General features: G+C 38.2%; 1 protein-coding gene across 1 annotated transcript; it reads right to left on the bottom strand.

The window, feature by feature from the left end:
- Window positions 1-4: 4 nt before the first annotated feature.
- On the bottom strand, window positions 5-17,085 carry LOC126999924 (E3 UFM1-protein ligase 1-like). The gene is made up of 12 exons (XM_050863086.1): window positions 16,920-17,085; window positions 15,386-15,531; window positions 11,869-12,110; window positions 11,550-11,739; window positions 11,253-11,402; window positions 10,709-10,884; window positions 8,726-8,944; window positions 6,024-6,509; window positions 2,172-2,312; window positions 1,654-1,820; window positions 1,232-1,443; window positions 5-404 (listed from the first exon to the last, which is right to left on the bottom strand). The coding sequence occupies exons 1-12, from the start codon at window positions 16,997-16,999 to the stop codon at window positions 268-270; spliced, it is 2,346 nt and encodes a 781-aa protein (XP_050719043.1). The 5' UTR covers window positions 17,000-17,085; the 3' UTR covers window positions 5-267.
- Between the last annotated feature and the right edge of the window lie 5,565 nt (window positions 17,086-22,650).

Genomic DNA, 22,650 nt, shown 5'->3' with positions numbered 1-22,650 from the left:
AATAACACTGCTTTATCTTTTATTTATTTCTCAGTTACACTTTTGTCCATAAGAAATTAAAATATAGTTTACCTTAATTCCCATTGATAAAAGTTATCTTTTTGGACATAGTGGCATAAGCATGTGGTTACAAACTTCCGTCTTAGGTATTATAAGAACCTAGTGAGTGAGCTTAGGACATCTTTGATTCGATGCCAGTTCATTAGCAAGAGGTGGGAGATATGAACCATAACAAGACACTAAACTAAACATCAGGTGGTCTGGTCATCACTCTTCACCAGCAACTGCCTTTTTAAAAGTGATTGCAACCTCCTTTACAGTTGGGGTGAGGGCTTCCAGTTTAAGCTTGACACCACAATCATCAGTTGACTCATTTTTGTTCATCAGTGATTTAATCACTAAATCTGAAAAAAATAAAGTATATTAATAAATGCTGAAGAGCTCATAATCAGTACCTAACTCAAGGCAGTGGTGCACAGTTTCACACTTAATTAGTTAAAGAGTCCACCAAACTTGAATCCACTAAAGTTGGGGCATTGATTCTAGGGGAAAAAGGCTAACTGGTTCTGGGATCCTTTGAAAATTTGCAGTTATGTCTTTGTTCATTGCTCCTTGGTGCAATTAGTAAGTAATTTCATTCTTTAGTTCACTGATATAATTGTGCCTCCTAACTCCCACACAGTATCAGGCTTTCCTTGTGTTTTCTGATTCTATGTGCATATTCTCAAAGTTTCCATGAGAATTGCAGCTTCACCCATTGTAAAATTCTGCACTGTAAAATATTTTATATACTATTCTATCCACCTATATCTCTGACACTCTGCTCCCTCCAGGGGTAGGTCGCAGCAGAAGTGTCTCCATCTCTCCCTGTTCTGGCACTCCCTTTCAGCACACTCAATCCTGCTACTTCCAACTCCCTCGCTCCAATATAATCGCTCATCCTATTGACTCACTTCACATACTATTGATGTTTTTATTACTTAATACAATCACATCCTTATTTTGGCAGAAACACAAACTATTGATTACCAATGGAGTCTATTCTGGCACTTCTTGGTATATTTCTGCTATAAGGAAATGACAATTCTAATTTACAACTTAATATTTATACAGGAAAATAGTTCTTGCCCCTTTGGTAGACAAAGGGTATTTAGTTTTAGGGAAGACCTAAGAGAAAAGTTGCTATTCTTTTCAGATATGAATTGTTTTATAAATTTCTTCAAATCCTTACCTTGGTAATCATGGAGTGCAGAAAACTTGTCAGAAGACATCTGCGTTTTCAAGTATGCCAAAATATGTGGAACAAACTTCCCTGAGGCATGAAGCATGTTCCCAGTGACTGCTTGGAAGAGAACCAGACAAGCTAAGTGTAGGGTGAGAGGTGGGTCAAGAGAACCCTCCAGCTGTTCCAGCAAGGCAGCACGATGACTGGCCAAAACTTGTCTGTTGACAAATAAAAAATTTATACGTATATCAAAATTAGAAAATCCATCGCACACAAAATTTGTTTTGTTTTTAAGCCTATTCATTGCACTTAACATGCAATAAATCATAACAAACTCTAGGCATATGGATAATATGACTGACAGTCCTAAAACAATAATCATAATGATAGTAGCAATAACAGCAACAATAATAATAATAATCAGTTACCTGTCTTTTTTGTTGTCTTTCTTCTTCAACATTATGCCTGTTGCAGCAATGGCAGCATCCACTTGATCATAAAACTCTTCTAACGTGGAGCCTACAAGAGTCTTGTGGACCCCAAGCAGTGCTGCACTGGTGTCCTCTGGCAGCTTGTGGATGATTTTCATTCGAGTCTTAAATAAAAATAAGAAAATCTTTAATCACTTACATCAAATATCTTTCTTTTTACCTGCAAATTTAGTTGGATGTGGAAAAATAATACTTGTCAGTAAATTATAATTTGGTATCAATGAAAATATTTGGGAATTAGTCAAATATCATGGCAATATAAATAATTGAGGAAGTAATACTAAAACTATGATACTTTAGGCAAGATTTCTTTATCAAGTCCCTAAGGCATGGAAATATAGGATTATAACTTTACATTTCTAATATGTTGCCAAAGGTGACTCAACAAGATTTAGTATACAGAAGTTGGAATACTTTCCCCGAAATCTTTTTCCCTCCAATTCACTTCTACTTACCTCAGGAGTAATGTCCTTGTTTTGGGCAATGTCTATGAGGCTGTCATCAGCAAGATAAAGGACCAGCTCATTAACCAACTCTGTACACTGTGTCTTCAGTAGATGTTTCTTCAGCTGCAGCTGTTTCTCATCATCAAACACCTACGTTGAAAGAGAAATACAGGAACTCTCATAAGTTGGTTCTGGTGTAGCTTTTTTATTTTTTTTTTATTTATTTATTTAATTTCTTTATTTTACAGCAAGGGAGACAGCTCAAGGGCACTAAAACAAAGAATCAACAAAAAAGTCTACCAGGTGCTGCTCCAACAAAAGTAACCAAAACAAGAGGTCAAAAGAGAGGTCAATTTTGGGAGAAGTGTTGTCTTGACACTCCTCTCTTGAAAGAGGTCAAGAGTGAGTGAGAGTGGTAGGGTGAGGACGTGCGGCGTGAGCTCCTTGGAACTGCTGAGTCAACAATGGCGGGCAGACCCAGGAGTCTGAGAGATTCCTGTTGTGACTGTGAAGATTTTACAGGTGAGAAGTGCATTGCATGCTGTTTGTGTCCAAGGTGGTGTCATGTGAAGTGTGCTAATTTGACTGGAGTCAAGCAGGATAATGTACCTAAATTAAATTGGATTTGCACTCCATGACTTCATAAAGCATCTCTTGCTACCAACATTGTTGAAAAATTGGATAAATTCAAGCAAGTATTATCTAAAGAATTATCTGTGGTAAAAGATGAGGTTGAATCTCAGATGTCCAGTGTCAAGGAGTTGAGTGAGGTGGCAGGCGTGATTTGTGATGAGCAGGTAAAGTTGGGTCGCACCAGTTTTGCTGACGTAGCCAGACGCAAGAGGAAAAAGAATCTCCTTGTCGTGAAGGCCTCTGATCAAGACAAAAAGGCTACTGAGTTGAAAAATGAAGCTTCCCAGGCATTACAAGGCATTCAGATTACTGATTCAAGATTCACAAATGGAGGTAACATTGTTATGAACTTTAATGATGAGAACACAAGGAATGAAGCAGCTCAGAAATTGGAAAATGTAGAGCAAGTTGGCATAAAAAGCGTGGGAAAACTAAGGCCAAAGATCATGATCTACAATGTGCATAAGGAGGAGACCGGGCATAAGATAACTGAGACATTGTTAAACAGGAATGAGTTCCTACACTCAATTTCTAGAGTTGAGGGGAAAATTGAGAAGATTTTTAGCAAGCCTGTTGCTGGTGGCACAATGCACTATATTTTGAAATGTGATTCAACTGTTAGAGAGTTGATTAATAAACATCATGACAAGATAAAACTAGAATGGGGAGTGTACACTGTTAGAGATAGATACCATACAATCATGTTACCATTGTCAAAGATATGGCCATCTTGAGGCCAACTGCACTGCCAAGAACAATGGAGAAGCCCCAAAATGTTACAAGTGCTCTGGTGATCATAAATCATGGCTGAGAGGAAATGCATAAATTATGTGAGGTACAAGAAGCCTGAAATCAACCACTCAGCGAATGACCAGTGTTGTGAAGTTCTTCAAACTGAATCTGAGAAAATTCGTAACCTAATCAATCATGGCTATTAATTGGTGTTTGAGACTCAGAGATAAATTGTGTGTGATAAATGTTCAGTAAGTTGGAAATAATTGTTGGACATTAAATTAAATTAATCTAATAGAAATATCAGATAAATGCAAAATGAAACAATGGATATTTGTAATACTATAAAAAGGAAAGATATTGTGATTAGCATGAACTAAAACATGGCCAAGTGACTATAATGATGCCAAGTTTATCAAAAGGACATCAGTAGGTTATCCATGAAAGCAATTAAGACTCACTCACTCACTATGTCGTTGTGAATAAGTGTATATCGAGGATTATTATTAAGGTTAACATCATTATTGCTGACAGCCCTGCGCTGACAATGGAGCGGGGCCTGAAACCTCATCAACGGTAAACAGTCATAGGCAGGAGGAAATACAGACACAGGAAGGCTGTTCCAGAGTTTATCAGCAGAAGGGATAAAATAATGAAGATGCTAGTTAACTCCAGCATTAGGGATTTGGACAGTAAAGGGGTGAGTAAGAGTAGAAAGTTGAGTACAGTGGGGCCGTGGGAAGGGGGGAGGCAAAGGCATGCAGTTAGCAAGTTCAGAAGAGCAGTCAGCATGAAAATATTGGTAGAAGATAGAAAGAGATGCAACACTGCGGTATAATTTAACCCTTTCCATCCGTGACACAGACGTCGGCGTCACAGTATGGAAAGGGTCAAGAGGAAATGGAAGAGGATTAATCCTCTTCTAAACCTCTCAATCCTCCTCTTCATTCCTCTTAATCCTCTTGCATTTCCTCTTAAGAAGTTTAGAAGAGGATTAAAAGGTTTAGAAGAGGACTAACCCTTTTCATACGGTGACGTCGTCGGACACCCGTTGGACGCCGTCAGCATCGCCAGAGTGAAGGGGTTAAGAGGTAGGAGACTGTCGGTAAGAGGTGGGGAGTTGATGAGACAAAGAACCTTAGACTCCACTCTGCCCAAGAGAGCTGTGTGTGTGGAGACCCTCCACACATGAGATGCATACTCCATATTAGGGCAGACAAGGCCCCTGTATATGGACAGCATCTGTGCAGGGGAAAAGAAATGGCGGAGACGATACAGAACGTTCAACCTCAAGGAAGCTGATTTAGTAAGAGGAGAAGTGAAGTTTCCAGTTAAGATTTTATTTAATGTTTTAGTAATCTGAAAACACACACACACATCCATGCACACACACCTATGGTGTTTACATCCATAGGAGGTGACTTTAAAGTATTTTCCAGAGATGGTTGACATTTAGAATTGAATTTGTTTGTTAAGACTAGCAGGTTTCTTTTCTTATAGCAGAGGAGGCAATCAAGGGCAAAGAGTAAATTGAAAAAATCCTAAAAAGTACAAAAGATTCTAAATGAATATTCAAAAATAGTTGGAGAGGTGTCTTCATACTCTCCTCTTGAAAGCATTCATATTGTAGGAAGGAGGAAATACAGATGAGGAGGGGCTGTTCAAGACAGACAGGGATGAAAAAACAAAAATACTTGTTAAATCTTGTATAAAGGACTTGGACAGCACAGGGGTGGACTAGACTAGAAATTACTGAGCAGTGAGGCCACAGGAGGGGTAGAAGCATGCTCAGAAGCTCAAAAGAGCAATTTGAATGATTTTTTTTATTTAGTAAGGAAGCAGGTAAAAAATCACTGGCCCTATAAAGAGTTCAGAAGAGTGGCCAAAAGAGGTGAAAGTGATGGAAGAGATGCAACAATGCAGTGTAATTTGAAAGGTAGAAGACATGTCAGTAAGAGGAGGGGAGCTGATGAGACAAAAAACCTTTGACTGTCCAGAAGAGCTGTGTGTGTGAAACCTCCCCACACATAAGATGGATATTTGATAAGAGACAGTGATAGACAAGGCCCATGTAGTATATAGTTAGCAACTCTGAGTAGGTAAAGAGCTTGTAGAGACAATACAGAACACCTAACCTTGAGAAAGCTGATTTAGCGAGTTGGAAATGGCATAAGAAAAATTTTAAGAATTTTAATATCAGGAATAAAGGGAGAATGGGAGGAAGATCTTTAAATGTAAAAAAAGAAATCAACAAAAGTGAATTTTTAATGAAACCGTAAATAATGTGGAACAAATAAACCAACATATGAAGGCTATTCAGATATATGAGAAATACACTCTATTGTTATTACTTTAACTTTTTAAGTTGGGAGATGAAGTATTTCTTGAAAGATATATAAAACTTGCACTCATTTGCTTATAAAACTGCAAAGCCAAATTCACTAAATAAATTTTCATTAAACAAATTAACATTTTTCAATTGTACTTGGCACATACCTTAATACTCTTCTCTGACAACTTGATGGTAGTAAGTAGTGCTGACACTTTGTCTTGCAACTGTTGATGAGTTTTCCTTCTTGCATCACCTCCAACAGCAACAGTTGCCATGAACACGGATTTGGCAATCTCCTGGAAAAGCTTCGTCAATGGTTGATGAAGGTGCTTGGTCAGTTCTTCAACCAACTCCTCAGGACAATCCATTAAGTCAGAAAAATTTGTGATCTCAGTCTGAATATCTTCAACAGAGAGGAACTCTACTACAGAAGATTCCCCAGAAGCAGATCCTTTCTGATACTCTTCATCACTATCTGATTCATGATTTCCTCCTCCTTTTCTGCCTCTTCCTTTATTTTTGGTGGCCTTTGTTTTTGTTTCTCGTCCTTGTGTGCCCCCTCCAGACTTGCCAGATGCTGCTTTTTTACGGCGGTCTTCTTTCTTGCTTTTGCCAGAGTCTTCATCTTGTTTTATCTTCCCAACAGCTACCTTGAAAAAAAATGATAAAGTTTTCACTACACATGCACTTTAACGGACTAAACAGAGAATCAACAAGTCCGTTGCTGGAAAAAATAATAGTGTATGGTACCATATCTGCTGCCATCCATTGTTATTATTTTGGTGTTGGTCTTGCTTTTGGTTCTTGGTTGGGCTTGTTTGTAAGTTCATGTGGTAATAAAAAAGGTGTAGTAAAATCAGTAATCCATACAGTATATTCCAATGGTAGTATGACGTTACACACTCCCTCTGCCAAGTCTTGGTCTCGGTCAGCAACCATGCACTGCTAGTCAAGACACCAGTGGTAAACAAACCTACAAAATAAGCAAGGCACCTTATACATAGTGCTGTTGTTGCAGTATGGTATATATGTGCAGTTTATGGTATATGTATTACAGTATGATGATGGTCAAGTAGTTTATACTAGGCTGTACTTTTCCAGGAACGTATTTTTTTGAGTGGTCTGGTCCGTTTGTTTGGAAGCATATGGAGTCCCTTAAATCCAAAATCCGTTATATCGGGGGTCAAGTGTATAACACGTAAACAGACATTAGTAAAAATATTTAAATTAAACATCCTAAGTAATAAAGATATTTTACAGGATTATTACTAAATTAAAAAGAAATAAGACAACACATTTTTGGAAGAACCAACAGAAAGGAAGGAATAAGGGAAAATGTTGAAACCACTACTTTTAGCATTCACAAAGAAAAATCTAAATCATTTCAGAGGGAGATTAGGAATTCAAAGGAGGGAACTATTATGGTGAGGGATATAACTATTACTAGGGAAAGATTTGACAGTTCAGCCAATGAAAATATAATCTCCAACAGAGTTCCTAAGAAAGGCAAAGAGGACCTCAGTGGCCCACTGGCCAACAAATTTGGGAAGAGAGTGGATTCTGGTGTTATTCCACGGCAAGGAAACCGGCTGATGTTATGCCAGAATTCAAAGAGGGGTATAGGTCTCCCATGACTAATATGGTACAGTCAGCGTAATCCCAGTTAGAAAATATGCAGAAACCCAAACAGAATGATGTATTTACAGATAAACTCATGACTTAAAATTCTTTCACAAAGGGTGGATCATGCCTCATCAGCTTTATGCCCTTTAGTAGTCAAGTGGTTGATATGGCAGAAAAGCTTGAAAGTTATGACAAAATATCTTGGTTTTATAGTCAGTTTCATTCCATCTGTCCATTAGAGAACATAGATGTGGCACCTGCGCATTGTTAGTTCGTGATTGCGTGAAGATCAACTTTTTATTTTCAGCGATATAATGGAATGTTTCTGTATACAAAGAATCCTCAAGCCCTCTTATATAAACCGCAAACATACCAATTTCCATTGATAACATACCAAACAAGCACACGAAAAATAAGCTTGTATCAGACAGTTTAGTCAGATCATACTCAAACGATTTATAGCCTTTCAATGAACTATAATTCATCTCATTTCAGGTACAGAAATGACATCTGGCTCTGCAAGTGCCTGTAGGTAAGGAATTTTTATAATCTTGATAATATATTACATGTAAATAACATGGGAAATATTCAAAATAGCCTAGCATCATATTAAGAAATATTTCATGTTATATAAGATTAACAATGGTTTACATGCAATATATTATTGAAATATTTTACTTGTATTTGCAGAGCCAGATGTCTTTTTTGTATGTGAAATGAGATGAATTATATGCATTTGAAAGGCCACAGATCATTCAAGTATGAGCTGACTTTACTGCTTGATACAAGCAGGTATATTATCGATGCAAATCGGCATGTTAGGGATTTATAAGGACTGAGGTTTTTTTTTTGTATACATAAACATTTAAATATCTTATTGAGAAATTATCTTGAATATCTATCACAGCAGTTGATTATCAAGTATTCATGAACTAAAAATGCCCAGGTGCCACATCTATCAAAATTCCCAGTTTGTTGATAGACAGATAAAATGAAACAGACTATAGTTATGCATTTGATTAAACACATCACAATAGTGTTGAAAAAGATTTATGGCTTACATAACGCATGGGAAAGTGGAACTGGATTCTAAGAACCTAACATATCTGTAAAAAATTCAGTTTAATAGTAAAAAATCTGAGTGGATTTCCACACAATTTTATACCGTTCATTACTGTTATCATTTGAATCAAAGAGTGATGTTAGAAACTTTGCAGGTCTAAAGCCTGAAGTTGAAACATACCTGTTTTTTAAAGGCTCCCTTTTCCACAACTTCCTTAGCTCTCTTAGGCATCATCTGTTGCAAGTGATTGGAAAGCTTGGTCAGTAGCTGATCACTGACAACAATTGTATCGGCGAAGACTTTAGCACTAGCTGTAGACTTCTTGTCCTGTCTTCGTTTTAATGCAACATCTACAAGCTGGTGGCCGACTTCTGGACTAAACACTGTAGGTAAAAGTGGCTGAAAAAGACAGATAATAGTTATTGAAAAAAATATACTATCCATGAGCTCATTATTTATATGTAGCCTATATTTGAAGTAAACATTGTATTCACATAGAGAAAAAAGGGCATTTTTAATTTATTTAGTTACTATCTTATTATATTCTTCAGTTGGGTATTTAGTTTCTTTGTTAGTTCACATTTTAAAATTCAAATAAGGCAACTTTGTATAAACCTTAAAATTTCAGAACTCGATTCCCCCCCCCCCCAAAAAAAAAAACAAAAAAAAAACAGCAATAAAGGTCCTAGACTATGGTTTCTAGGGGACCAGCTTTGTACCAGGAATGCCAGACAATTAGACTACATAGATATAGGCAGGGTGTGCCACATCATGTGCTTCTATTTCTTTCATACCATCAGAGCCAGTACTCCTGATTTATCTTCAGCTTTTCAGTAATTAGGTTACTGATAGGATCAGTACCTGCTCTGTAACCCAATCAAACTAACACTAACAACACAACACTACCTGACACTGACACTCCAACAGTTGTGCCAGCACCGTTGATGTAGCAAATCATAAATTAACTGAGACCAGAAACTACCATTGCATTTGTGTCTCAGCTTGACACAAAAAAAACAAATGCTGTATATTGTTATAGTTGGCAACTTGGATGTACACAGTGACACTGAATGGATTTCTGATCTCATGGATGTCGTAAATCAAATGTCATGTAGTACATAGCCAAAGAGTTAATAAAGACTGACCCATTTCATTCCACAGCCTGAAACACATGTTACAGATGGTGCACATTGTTATAGCTTAAGTATATACAGTGACATTGAGTGGATAGGAAAATATCTCAACCACTGAAGGCTTCATGTATGCCTCCTTAAGTGGGGTATGCTCTAAGCCCTTGCACCCAGGATACTTATTCCTGATCTTTAAGAAAGGAACTTAGATATCAGCAACTTTCTTCAGCCGTAATGATGTCCATAAATATACTTGATACAATGAAAAGGGAGGAAATTATAAATCCCTCTGATTTCTAACCCCACATCAAAACAAAATGTTGACTAAAACTGAAAGAAAAGTAGCAACAGGTTTTCAGGCCATGAAAGTAACAACACAGGCGAAAGACTACCCTATACCCACTGAATAAAATCAAGGCAGAACATGTGAGATTTATCAGACAGTCTAGAATTAGCCATTCCCTGCCTCCATGAAGCAGGTGTGTTCAGTCAGAATAATCAAAGAATGGCAACAATACCTGATCATCTCCTCAACAATTTTGTAACCCTAGGCAAGCTACAGTAGCTGCCGAATGGATCGTATTGGCTATACAGCCAGCGCTACATGTGGCCACTCAATTCCAAGCTGAATTTTCCATAGACTTCAAGTTATAGATTAGAGTGCTTCTGAGGCTGTCTCAGGGATACACAGCCATGATGCCACCCTCTCCCCAAGCCTATGATTGCACACACTTTACTCCTAGCCAATTTCAGTTTTTTTCCATGTCAAATAGTAGAGTCAGGAAATCGGGTAGGAGTAGTGTGTGCAGTCATTGGCTTGGAGTGGTTGCGGCACCAAGGCCTTGTATCCTGGAGGCACTCTAGTGCATAACTTGAGTTCTATGGAAAGTACTGCTTTGACAGTTCACTGAGTGGCCACATGTGGCACTGCCTGTATAGCCAATATGGTCCATTCCGGGAGATTCTTTAATCTTTTTAATCAGCAGTTATAGAAACTCCAATGTAAAAATCAGTCATGACATTTATTACTTACATAAATATCTACCCAGCTGCCTGACATTAAGGCATCATCAATGGCAGCATCAATCTGATCAATGAGGCTTGGTCCAACACACACATTTCCCACAAAGGTAAGGTCCTCATCCTTAAAGCGACGCCGTATATGGTTCTCAGGGTCATTGATGTCCAGTCGTCGCAAAGCTTCAAACTCTGTACCATGAAGAAATTAAAATAATTAAAAATTTTCAATATTCATGGAACTACTGTTAACTTTCCATGTTTAATTATAAAACTCATACAGAAGGATCTCCATTTTGGCAATCACTTGGTAGTTAAGCGTTGCAAATATAAAAATTGCTAACATGGTGACATTACCTGCAGAAGGGATCAATAACCAAAGGAAATTAATGTATCTGCTCCTAACTTTATCTTTACTTTCTTATGTAAAAAAATAAATCAATTTATCAACTTCTTAGTTATGGATGTTTTAGGAGTCTTAATAACCAGGAGAAGCAAGTACTTACTGTACAAAGATGATATTTAAGCTGCAATTTACCAATATGAATTCAGATGCTTACCAAGATATCCATTTTGTTTCAGGAAATTGTCAACCCACTCATTCTGTGTACGTGAATATATGGTGGGTATGTACATGGCCCTGTGTACTTGACGGCCCCCAGTGAGAACACCAGGCACCCGGCCACTGAGGATTAGCTTCTCTGCCACACCTAGGATAAGGGTTTTCAGTAAGATACTCATACATTAAAAGACAAAAATAAGACAAAGTATGACAGGAAAAGCCAATAAACAATAAAGTGTACTTCAGAAACATTACTCAAACAGTTTTTATTACAAATACACCATAGAATACATACTAAAGAACAATCTCTGTTGGAAGCCGTGCTGTGCAAGAATAACTGAGACTTGGGTGGGCCTGGTTACAGCACTCAGGACGCCTCTGATGTGAGCTTTGTGTCTAGCCACAAATGCATCAGTGAATATAACAGTTGGGTCATTTGTATCCTGCTGTCCTTGAATGATGGTGCCAAGTCTCTCCACAATAACCTGGTGATAAATATAATTCAAATACAAGTGTTTTTTTTTCATTTCCTGTAATAAAATTTAACAAAAAAAGCTGATTATCAGTACAATTATACACATACCATGGCAAACAAAAAGCAATTAACCACTTACTTCAAGCATGAAATCTCCTGGTAATTCATAACTTTTAACAAGCTCTGCAATTGTGGTTGAGCCTTCTCGTTGAAGCTTCTCATTTATCTCCTCAGCAATGGCATCTAAATAGTCTTTGCTGATTAGTTGACCCAAGACAAAACAGAGACTGGAGTCTGAATGGGCAAGCAGGGCAGCACGCTTCTCTATGACACTGTGATCAACACACAGTATGTCCACTAGGTCAACCAAATTTACCCTCCCTGGAAATAAAGTGTTTCCTTAAATTTTCCTCGGGAAAATAATTTTTTTTATATAAATATACATTTACATAAATTGAGCTAGAAATTCATTACACACAATATTACATTTCATGTCATAATAATGCAAAATATATATGTATATATATATATATATATATATATATATATATAAATATATATATATATATATATATATATATATATATATATATATATATATATATATATATATATATATACATACATATATATATATACAGCACCCCCCGAGTTTCGCACTTGCTTCGTTCCGAAGGTATATCGCTAAACTTGCAGATCGTGAAACTCAGGGTATTGAAAACACTGAAAAAGCGCTTATTGGTTCCGGCCCGTGAAGAAGCTGATTTTTTTATCTCCACTTTACTCCCTTGTTATCTCAAAATGCATACCTTGGAAAAGGGAAGAAAATGTGAAAAGAGAATGGGTCGTTTTGAAGCCGCAGCAGAGGGTGCCTGGCTGCCTGATGATTGGCTGACAGTTCTGAAAACACGCTTGTGATTCGCCAAGTCCAATGATGTTATTGCCAGTGCCCATCCGATCAATGGACTCTAACTATGACGTAAATGACATAAATGAACCCGACCGTCTTTTCCGGAGGACGATCGGATACCTCATCTGGTGATTCAGATGATTAAGATTATTTTGTCAATTCAGGTGACCCAGATGATGAGCTCTCTGAGGAAAGTGATGAGTCAGAAACAGATGAAGAGCAGGATGGGGAACATTATTATTTATTCAGTTATGAAAGCAAAATATTAATTTATCAGGATTTTTTTTTTCACGTTTTTGCCGAGTGGTATTTTCCTCTACAGTTCACCAACATACACTGTAATAAATCAAACATTAGGATAATCTAGTATTTCAAGTCATTAGTAGTGATATGGAGTATGGAGTATGAGGGGAATTATCCTCTACAGTTGGTTACTGTTACACAATGCAATGCTTATATTTTGAAAGTGAAATGTCACCAAACTTTATATGTAGTTTGGATGCCTGTTTTTTCTTTTTACATAGATACTTATTATCTTATCATGTTTAGCTCATTACCTGGTACCATTGCAACACATCTGCAGTCATAATAAATACAAATCTACACACAAATTTTTTTAAATACTCATGTTTGTAAAAGTTTATAGAAAGTGCTATTCGGGCCACAGATGTACCAATACGCAACAAGTGAAACATCTGTTCAGTACACTGGTGGCCCAATACGCGGTTAACGTGTTAAGAAACTCAGTCGCATGCAATGACGCTAAGTAGCTACTGAAATACTCCTAATGAACTGAAGAACCCGTACGTAACTGTGACTAAACTAACGTGTGTTGTCCTTGATGAGTGACAAAATGAGATATAGTGTTGGTTCATCCAATCATATGGACAAGATAGAGCGCTCTGGCGGATTACGGGAGGGAGGTGAAAAACAGTTTCAAGAATGGGGGGTCAACCAAGAAGACCATAGATCGCCCGATGACGCCTTAGGGTTGCAAACTTGCCACCCTTTCCTTAAAATACGGAATGCCATTTGTTCTGCATTTGCCCGTCTGAATGGTTAAGCAGATAAAATTCAGTAGTTTAAAACTGTGGTGAGTGCATTTTTTGGTGAACCACAAAACATGTCCATAAACTTATGTTTGTCAAGGGTAATCCTGAAATATGTGTAAAATACGCGTCGCAACGTCTCTCCCCCCTTCCTCTTGCCTTCACCAGCAGTGGGCAGCAGCTGTCAGTCATGGCAGGCCAGAGAAATTTTATGGTTGCCATCCGTTCCTTAAAATATAGATTCGTTCTGTAATGCAGAATGGGATGTTGTATTCCGTATTTTTTTTAAGATCAAGGTGGCAGCCCTAACTGAGACTCTATTCCCATTGTTGTCTGTGCTGAGCACTCTTGTCTTGCAACAAACAACGAGAACCCACGCTCACATCTTCAACTTGTACAAAGAGACACGCAAGTCCTCGTCGAAAGATCGACTTGGTCAGCTAGGCTGAAATAAGCTGATAGAGTCGGTCTATCGGCATCCTCCCTTCCCCTTCAGGAGCAGTCACCCAGCAAGGGTTTGTGGTCCGTCCTCGAAGGAACATACACACTTGACCCCGACAGCCTCCAAATAGCCTATGTCCCCACCCAGGGGGTGGCGACTAATAAAAAAAATAAAAATAAAACGGGATGCCCACATACTAAGTCACCGCTCGTAAACCAAGGCATTTCTTGTGGGATTTTTTAGCTCGTAAATCAAAATATTCATAAACTAAGACACTCGTAAACTGCGGTTTGACTGTGTGTGTGTATATATATATATATATATATATATATATATATATATATATAAATATATATATATATATATATATATATATATATATATATATTTATTTATATATATATATATATATATATATATATATATATATATATATATATATAAATATATATATATATATAGATATATATATATATATATATATATATATATATAAATAAATAAATATATATATATATATATATATATATATATATATATATATATATATATATATATATAAATAAATATATATATATATATATATATATATATATATTTATTTATATAGATTATATATATATATATTTATTTATATAGATTATATATATATATATATATTTATATATATATATATATATATATATATATATATATATATATATATATATATATATATATATATATATATATATATATATATATATATATATATATATATTTATATATATATATATATATATATATATATATATATATATATATATATATTTATTTATATATATATATATATATATATATATATATATATATATATATATATATATATAAACCCTCGGTACAATGGACCCGCTTTTAATGGATTTCGGATTTAACAGACTAAGGTCAGCGGGTCAGAAATTCACGGGACGCAACCAGGAATAGTTTTTGAACCAACCACACCCGGTAACTGCAAAAGCGCCTGCTAGCCATCTCGCCCTCCTCCCTTTATCTGCTCTCCTATCCTTCGGTTACAGTAGTCTTTTTTTATCCCACCTAATGATATATTTTCCTCACTGCTTAGGGTAGTCTGGTGTTTGTTGTTGAAACCCTGCTCCTACAGCTTCAATGATCACTGTCTAAATGGGGTTCTCTACTGCATCCTCATTGTTGACTGCTTTCATTCATTTGTTCTAGCATTTCTCACTATATTAGACTGAATATATATACAACAAACCTCCATGAAGGAACACTTCATCCTGAATTTCTCTTGACAGCTGTGCTGGAGTGATGTATTCTTTTCCATCATTAGTGTGGTGAACATCTAGGAGTCCTAATTCAGCTAACTTGTTGATTATTTCAACACAGTTGCGTTCTGACAATCTGAAGGAAAAGATAACAATTACCTATATATACAAGTCCTCAAAACATACTACACAATTTCTTTATCCCTCGGTGACTATAACAGGAAATATCTTGAGCCAGTTGGTTTTACATACGAGAAAGTATTCTGCCACCAGGTTCTTCACATTAGTTGGTAAGCAATTAGCCTGTGACGAGCTCAGTACTTGCTCCATTAATAAATATTCCCCCATGTTCACACAACACAAAATGTACTTACAATTAATACACATCAAAGATGTATTTATGATTACAAATATATATATATATATATATATATATATATATATATATATATATATATATATATATATATATATATATATATATATATATATATAGATATATATTACATTTCACTTGTAATTGGTGGCAGAAACTGTTTGAAAAATTAAGAATTTGAAAATGACATGAATATATATTAGGAAGCAATACAATCAGTTCAAAGCTGGCAGATCTAGCCCAATTTTTACCATTTATTTTTCTTCACAGTTCTATATTTTCCTATTTCCATTTTTCTTGGCATAATTGTGGTGTTTTGGCAGTCTGCCACATATAAGTACAAAAACATAATTGCCCTCCTTGGACGAAGGTGATAATGAAGAAACTTAACAATTGCATTTATTGGCCACTTTATAAAATTTTAAAAATAATGTGAGAAACATATATACATTTTTTTCAAAATATAATAAGACTGGCAGATCAGCAACTGATTGGTATTGGAATAACTTTACCAGTGTAGTTACTCTACACTTTTACAAGTAGCAAACCTTTAGTAAAGATTTGTTTTGAGTACCATGCCAGTATCTCATTATCTACTTTATGAAAAATCACTATCTCTTCATATATCTTTTTTACAAACCTTCAACAGTCATGGAAATGCTTTCAAAATCCTATTCAAGGACTTTTTTTTACTCTTGAAAATAGGGGATAATGTTTACGAAAGCACGTTGCCTCCTCCGGCGGCAGCGACAGTGCCGCCGCCTCGGCTGCAAAATAGATCGCAGAGGGTTTAGAGTGGGAGAGCATATTTAAACTACTCCAACCGAACTTTACAACCCGCTAATGGGGGGGCTGCGCCCCCCTCGATCCCCCTTCTAACCAAGAGGCATTGCGTTTCCGTTTCCTTCACGCCCAGAAACCGGTTACAGTGGTGTTCCCTACCAAAATGCAGTTCATTTACCAAGCTGCTCGATGAACAGCTTCCCTCTGTTCAAAGAAACAAGGACTGCCAGCTGTAAAACACTGGACGTCTGGCCATCCAAGTCTTCGGTGGCAGCTGGGAACCTTATTCACATAACATATACAAACATGTGAGCACACAACTGCTGTTTTATGTACTTGAAGCCATATAGATACTAGTTTCTTACTTTTGAAGTGTTGATGCTAACTGGGCTCGCTGAAAATCAGCGGCCAAGCGTTTGACTTCCTCCCAATCAGCTGACGACATGGCAGAACACGGCAATGTTTTGGCTCGGCGCTGGAATGGGTACGAGGAGACTACACGGCTCCTTGACTGGGTACAGCTTGCTAACAAACCCTTGGTCTTGGTCTTGATTTTGATCTTGATGTCAAAATTTACTTGGGATCTCTCCACTGATCTCTAAAGCCCCAAACACACTGCCGAATTTGGGCCACGAACTTGACGCCGAATCAGTTCGTGAAAAAATTCGGCGACCGGTTCACCGACATGACCAAGATTCTTACAGTTCGTGACCATTCGGCGACATGTCGGCGAATGCTCAAGACAATTCGGGGACAATTCGGAGACATATGTCGCCGACTATTCGGCGTCCATGTCGCCGAGGTCAAAATCTTAAATTTTAACGTTTTTTTTTTTTTTTTTGTTGCGGAATAACTGGCGACAAGTCTCCGAATTGTCTTCGCATGTCCCCGAAGTGTTGGCGACATGTCCGGGACAATTCTCCGATAGTGCCAAGATTATAAAGGCACGGGAATCCGCGCCTACCTCATGGACTACTACAACACCCGGGGAGCAGTGGCCTGGCAGGACAGAATTGTGGGCGAGTAAATACCATGTGTGGTAATATTAATATGTGTATGATAGTATGTGTAATAAAATGTATAAATGTGACTTGTTTTTGTTTTGCTCTCCTACAAATATTTTAGAATGAATGAATGTTTACGTAATATTAATAAACAAATCAGTAACTGAAAGAAGAAATAAATCTAAATAACTGAAAATGAAACAAAGGTTAAATGGCAGAATAATGATATTAATAAATAAATAAAGTAATAAATAGTAAATTAATTATGAAATAAATGAAAATGTTAGTTTCATACTCAATTTATAAATTTATAATTCTTCGTTTTTCATATTTTCTTGTTTCCTATCTACTATTATAGTATTATTTTATTCCGTATATATATATATATATATATATATATATATATATATATATATATATATATATATATATATATATATATATACAGAGAGAGAGAGAGAGAGAGAGAGAGAGAGAGAGAGAGAGAGAGAGAGACCCCAGCGGCGGGCCGTTGCCCGCTCATCGACATTAATTATGTCATTTGCAATATGTAAGATGTAAAAATAAGGAAAAAAGAGAGAGAGAGATAAATAAATAGATAAATAGATAGATAGATAGAAAGGTAATACATAAATAGATAGATAAATAGATAGATAGACAGACCCCCGTGTATACCTCCCACCGCGACCCGTTTGCCGTGTCGTGATTAATTCGCCGAATATTCGGGGACATGTCCCCGAATAGTCTTGGCCATTCGGCGACATGTCGGAGACATGTCCCCGAATAGTCGATGACATGTCGGCGACAAATTTGTCAATAAAATTAAAATTTCAACGGTCAAAATTCGGCGACAATTCGCCGAACACCGCGAATCGGACGCCGAATTGTCTGCGACATGTCGGCGACATTTCGGCGACAATTCGGCGTCCATTTTGCAGTCGTGCACATTCGGCGAACGGCCGCGAATTTTTCATGCAACATGAAATTTTCGTGGCGGTCGTGACCAACTGTTAAAAGTCGCGTGGTGGATGCAGACATGTCCCCGAACGGCCAAGAACAGGCAAGAAAGATCCCGAACTTGTTCGTGACACAGGATGACTTGCATATTCGCGCACATTCGTGAGCCAAAATTCGGCAGTGTATTTGGGGCTTAATATACTAGAGGTCAGTGGATTTCTTCCAGATCTGCAGCGATCAGACCTTTGTAACGGCAGCTCCTGTGAAAAGAAACAAAAAAACGGAAAGAACAGACAGTAGGCTATAGCTGGCGTGCACGGGCGTAACTGTTCACCATCGAAACGGAATTACATCGAGTTGGAGGTATTTGGTAGTCTGTAAAACGACTTGTCGTGGAACTTGTTCGCTTTATTGCCGCACCCCAGCACTGCACAAGTGGACGGCATTTCGGCAGAAAGTCTGTCTTGCGGCACCAACGCGGAACAGATAAAAAGAAAAAGCGCGGTTTGTTTTGCCTCCAACCCGGCCCGAGCTTGAACTTGAGTTGTGCACTATCCAACGCACGTACGTACATGGGACAAAAATACGTAATATTCCCTACATCTTGTAGGCCTACGCCACATTCTCTGTTTTCATTCAGCCCCAGCAGCAGCACCATCCACTCTCTTCGATCCAGTCCTTTCAAGAAACGCATCCACATCACGTACCTCCCATTTCATTCAAAAACACTTGCATCATTTTCATTCTTTCACTGCTATACTTCTCACATTCTAGCACAGCATGCTCGCACAGTATCATTCACACCGCTCACACTTTTTTTTTTTTTTTTTTTTTTTTACGTGATATAGCCTATAGCGCTGATAGGCTTTCTTCAGGGTCCTGGTGATGGACCCAAGCCCGTCATGGCGCAGGTAATTAAGTGTTGACAGTGGCACCATGTATTTTTGGCTCATGCTAGCCCAGGCCCGGAGCTCATTCTTGAATGACTTGGATGGTTCTTCTAGAGTCTGGGTTGATGGGTGGTCTTCAGGACAGCATGTGGGTATAGTCTTAGGCCACTCGGCGGTGACTGAAAAATCCCAGGTGGTAGGGGCGGATTCGAACCCGCGTCGTCCAGAACGCGGTGAATGCGGTGCCCGCACGCTAACCACTCAGCCACCGCCTCCCCAAATATATTTGATACATTTTGCTACGGGACTCAGGCCATCTGTATAGTAGGCTGCCTCAATGTATTTACATCCAAACACTGAACTCTAGCTCGGAAAAGACCACCTCGTCGGATTCCCTCATACCATTCCTCATACTTTTATTGGGCCTCTTGAAATTTATCCTAATACCAGCCCAGAGTTTCCTTTTTCTCCACATCCTTCTTCCACTATAGTCTGTTTCATCAGGATATTACAGGCTGCCACACCTCTCATACTTTTGAACTTTGACTGGCCAAGTTAAATGGACAATCCCCGCTCTGGAAAAATTAAGTTTGGTCGGTCCAGGAGGTTCGCTCTATGGAATGCATGAAGAAAATATTTTTACTCCTCGATATCGATCACCATGAAATATTAACTTATCACGTACTCAGCATAAATCGACGCAGACTTTAAACCCATCAGCATAGATAGATATAAATGGATAGATAGAATATATATATATATATATATATATATATATATATATATATATATATATATATATATATTACATGTTCGCCATAGCGCCGGTATGCTTTCTTCAGGGGCCTAGTGGTCGGCCCAAGCCCGTCATGGCGTAGGCAATTTTTATAATGGCGCCATTTATTCTTGGCTCATGCTGCCCCCCGGAACTCGTTCTTGATTCACTTGGACGGTTTCTTCTGGAGTCTGGGTTGATGGGTGGTCTTCAGGACAGCATGTGGGTAGTCTTAGGCCAATCGGCGGTGACTGAAAAATCCCAGCTGGTAGCGAGCGGATTCGAACCCGCGTCGTCCACACGCGATGAATTCAGGGTCCGCACGCTAACCACTCAGCCACCGCGTCCTATCCACTCGTACACTGATGACTCTATACTCTGCATTACTCAACTTCTTTCAACGAAAGACCGTCCCAACAGGAATTACAAGACTCCAGAGTGGAGGCTGCAGAGCGCTTAAACCTCGGACCTTGCTGCCATTTCTGATCGGGGTAGAAGGAACCTGGTGAACTTCAACTCCTCAAAAACTCAATTTCTCCACCTCAACTCGACAAAATCTTCCAAACACCTATCACCCATTCTTCGAAAACACACAGCTGTCACCTTCTTCTACACTAAACATCCTCGATCTATCCTTAACTCAAAATCTTAACTGGAAACTTCACATCTTCTCTCTTACTAAATCAACTACCTCGAGGTTGGGTGTTTTGTACTGTCTACGCCAGTTCTTTTCCCCTGCAGAGATGCTGTCCATATAGAAGTGCCTTTCCCGCCCTCGTATGAAGTATGCATCTCAATTAAGAGTGGTGGGGCTACACGCACACAGCCCCTTTGGTCAGTAGAGTCTAATAATTAAAGACTCTTCGTCCCATCAACTCCCCTCCTCTTACTAACAGTCTTCTACCACCGAAGCTGTAGCTACTATTCCGGAATCCAAAAATGGAACAAATTTAAGATGCGAGTTCACTGTTATAGAAAAAAAAAGTATATACCTACCTCTTAATTTGACAGTTCTCAGGGTGGCTGAGTGCGGCGCTGCGTGTAAAGCCAATAAGTCTATTGCAAATAAAAGGTATTTGACTAAATTATTGCATGTAAATCGTGGGTCATATTTGAAATGACTTAAAATATCGTTGAATATGAGGCTGGTGATTTTCCTCCAAAATTACATAGCCTCACCCCTATCACGTCCAGCAACATTTCATGCCATTTCGAATATTAGGTAGCTACCCATGAGATTTACATGCAACCGATTACTAAGTGAAATGAGATAAAGCATATTTAAAGACCATTGTTCGTTCGTGTATGATCTGTTTATAGGGTTGTTTATGTATACGAGTCAACTATGAATGGTGTAGAGTGTAGACCAAGGGGACACCCACGTAGTTCATTGTTGGGGCAAGTTGAGCGATCCTACCAAGAGTTGCATAAAGTGGGAAAAGTAAAGGCGTGCATGGGGTCTTTATGGTGCCACATATATCACATAATTTGTGATTTCACATTCCTATACAGTTAACGAACATGATTTGCGCATTGTGTAGTGACCCGCCAGATGCAAAAAAACTCCCCAAATCCACTTATATAAGGGGTACCTCTTTGGCCGATTGGTAAATGGCCGGTCGCGCGTTCGATACCCGGGGTCGGAAACTTTTGTTCAACCTTTTCGGGTCTGGATCAATTTCTCATGTTTCGTGATACGCGATCGGGTGTATGGGAAAAGTGGAATTTAGGGTAATACTAGTGGTACTATAGCGGTAGAATCCATTCATCTGTAGCACAATCTACCCGAGTTCATAGAAAACGAAATTTCAGTAAGGAAATACATAGAAATTGATGGGAGAGGTATAGCTGTATATAGTGGCTCGCCTGATGCGGACCCCCCCCCCAAAAAAAAAAAAAAAAAAAAAAAAACTAATTAGCTACCCGCTTGATTCAGAAAACCCCCACAACCCACTCAGTTATGAGGTACCCTACCTCTTTAGCCAGGGTGGTAAGGATCGAGTGGCTTCCCATATAACCGGTTGTTCGATCTTCGGGGCCGGAAACAAGCGGAAACCCTTTCCGGGTCTGGATTAATTTATCCTATAAAAAGATAGCTATATATGTTTCGTGACACGTACTCAGATCGAGGTCGTGTGGGTGTATGGGAAAGTGAAATTAATTTCATTACATTGCATCTTTAGCCAGATTGGTAAAGGCGTACGCGTGGCTAGCTATGGCTTCCCGTCTGGCCGGTTGCTGGTTCGATCCCCGGCAACATTTGTTCACCCTTATCCGGTTTTGGATTAATCTCTTGTGTATTTCTTGACACGAAGATGTCGTGTGAATGTAATGGATATTGAAATTCAGGTACACTAACACAGTTATACTTATTCAATACCCTTTCGAAACCATCCATGGGTTGGACTTGACTTTGACTGCCTTGGGAGTGAGGCTTTCCTTTGGGTTCTCCCAAGAATAGGTAGCTATT

The sequence above is a fragment of the Eriocheir sinensis genome, chromosome 17 (genome assembly GCF_024679095.1).
Source record: "Eriocheir sinensis breed Jianghai 21 chromosome 17, ASM2467909v1, whole genome shotgun sequence".
NCBI classification, from domain to species: Eukaryota; Metazoa; Arthropoda; class Malacostraca; order Decapoda; family Varunidae; genus Eriocheir; species Eriocheir sinensis.
This window is presented reverse-complemented; position numbering and strand designations above follow the sequence as displayed.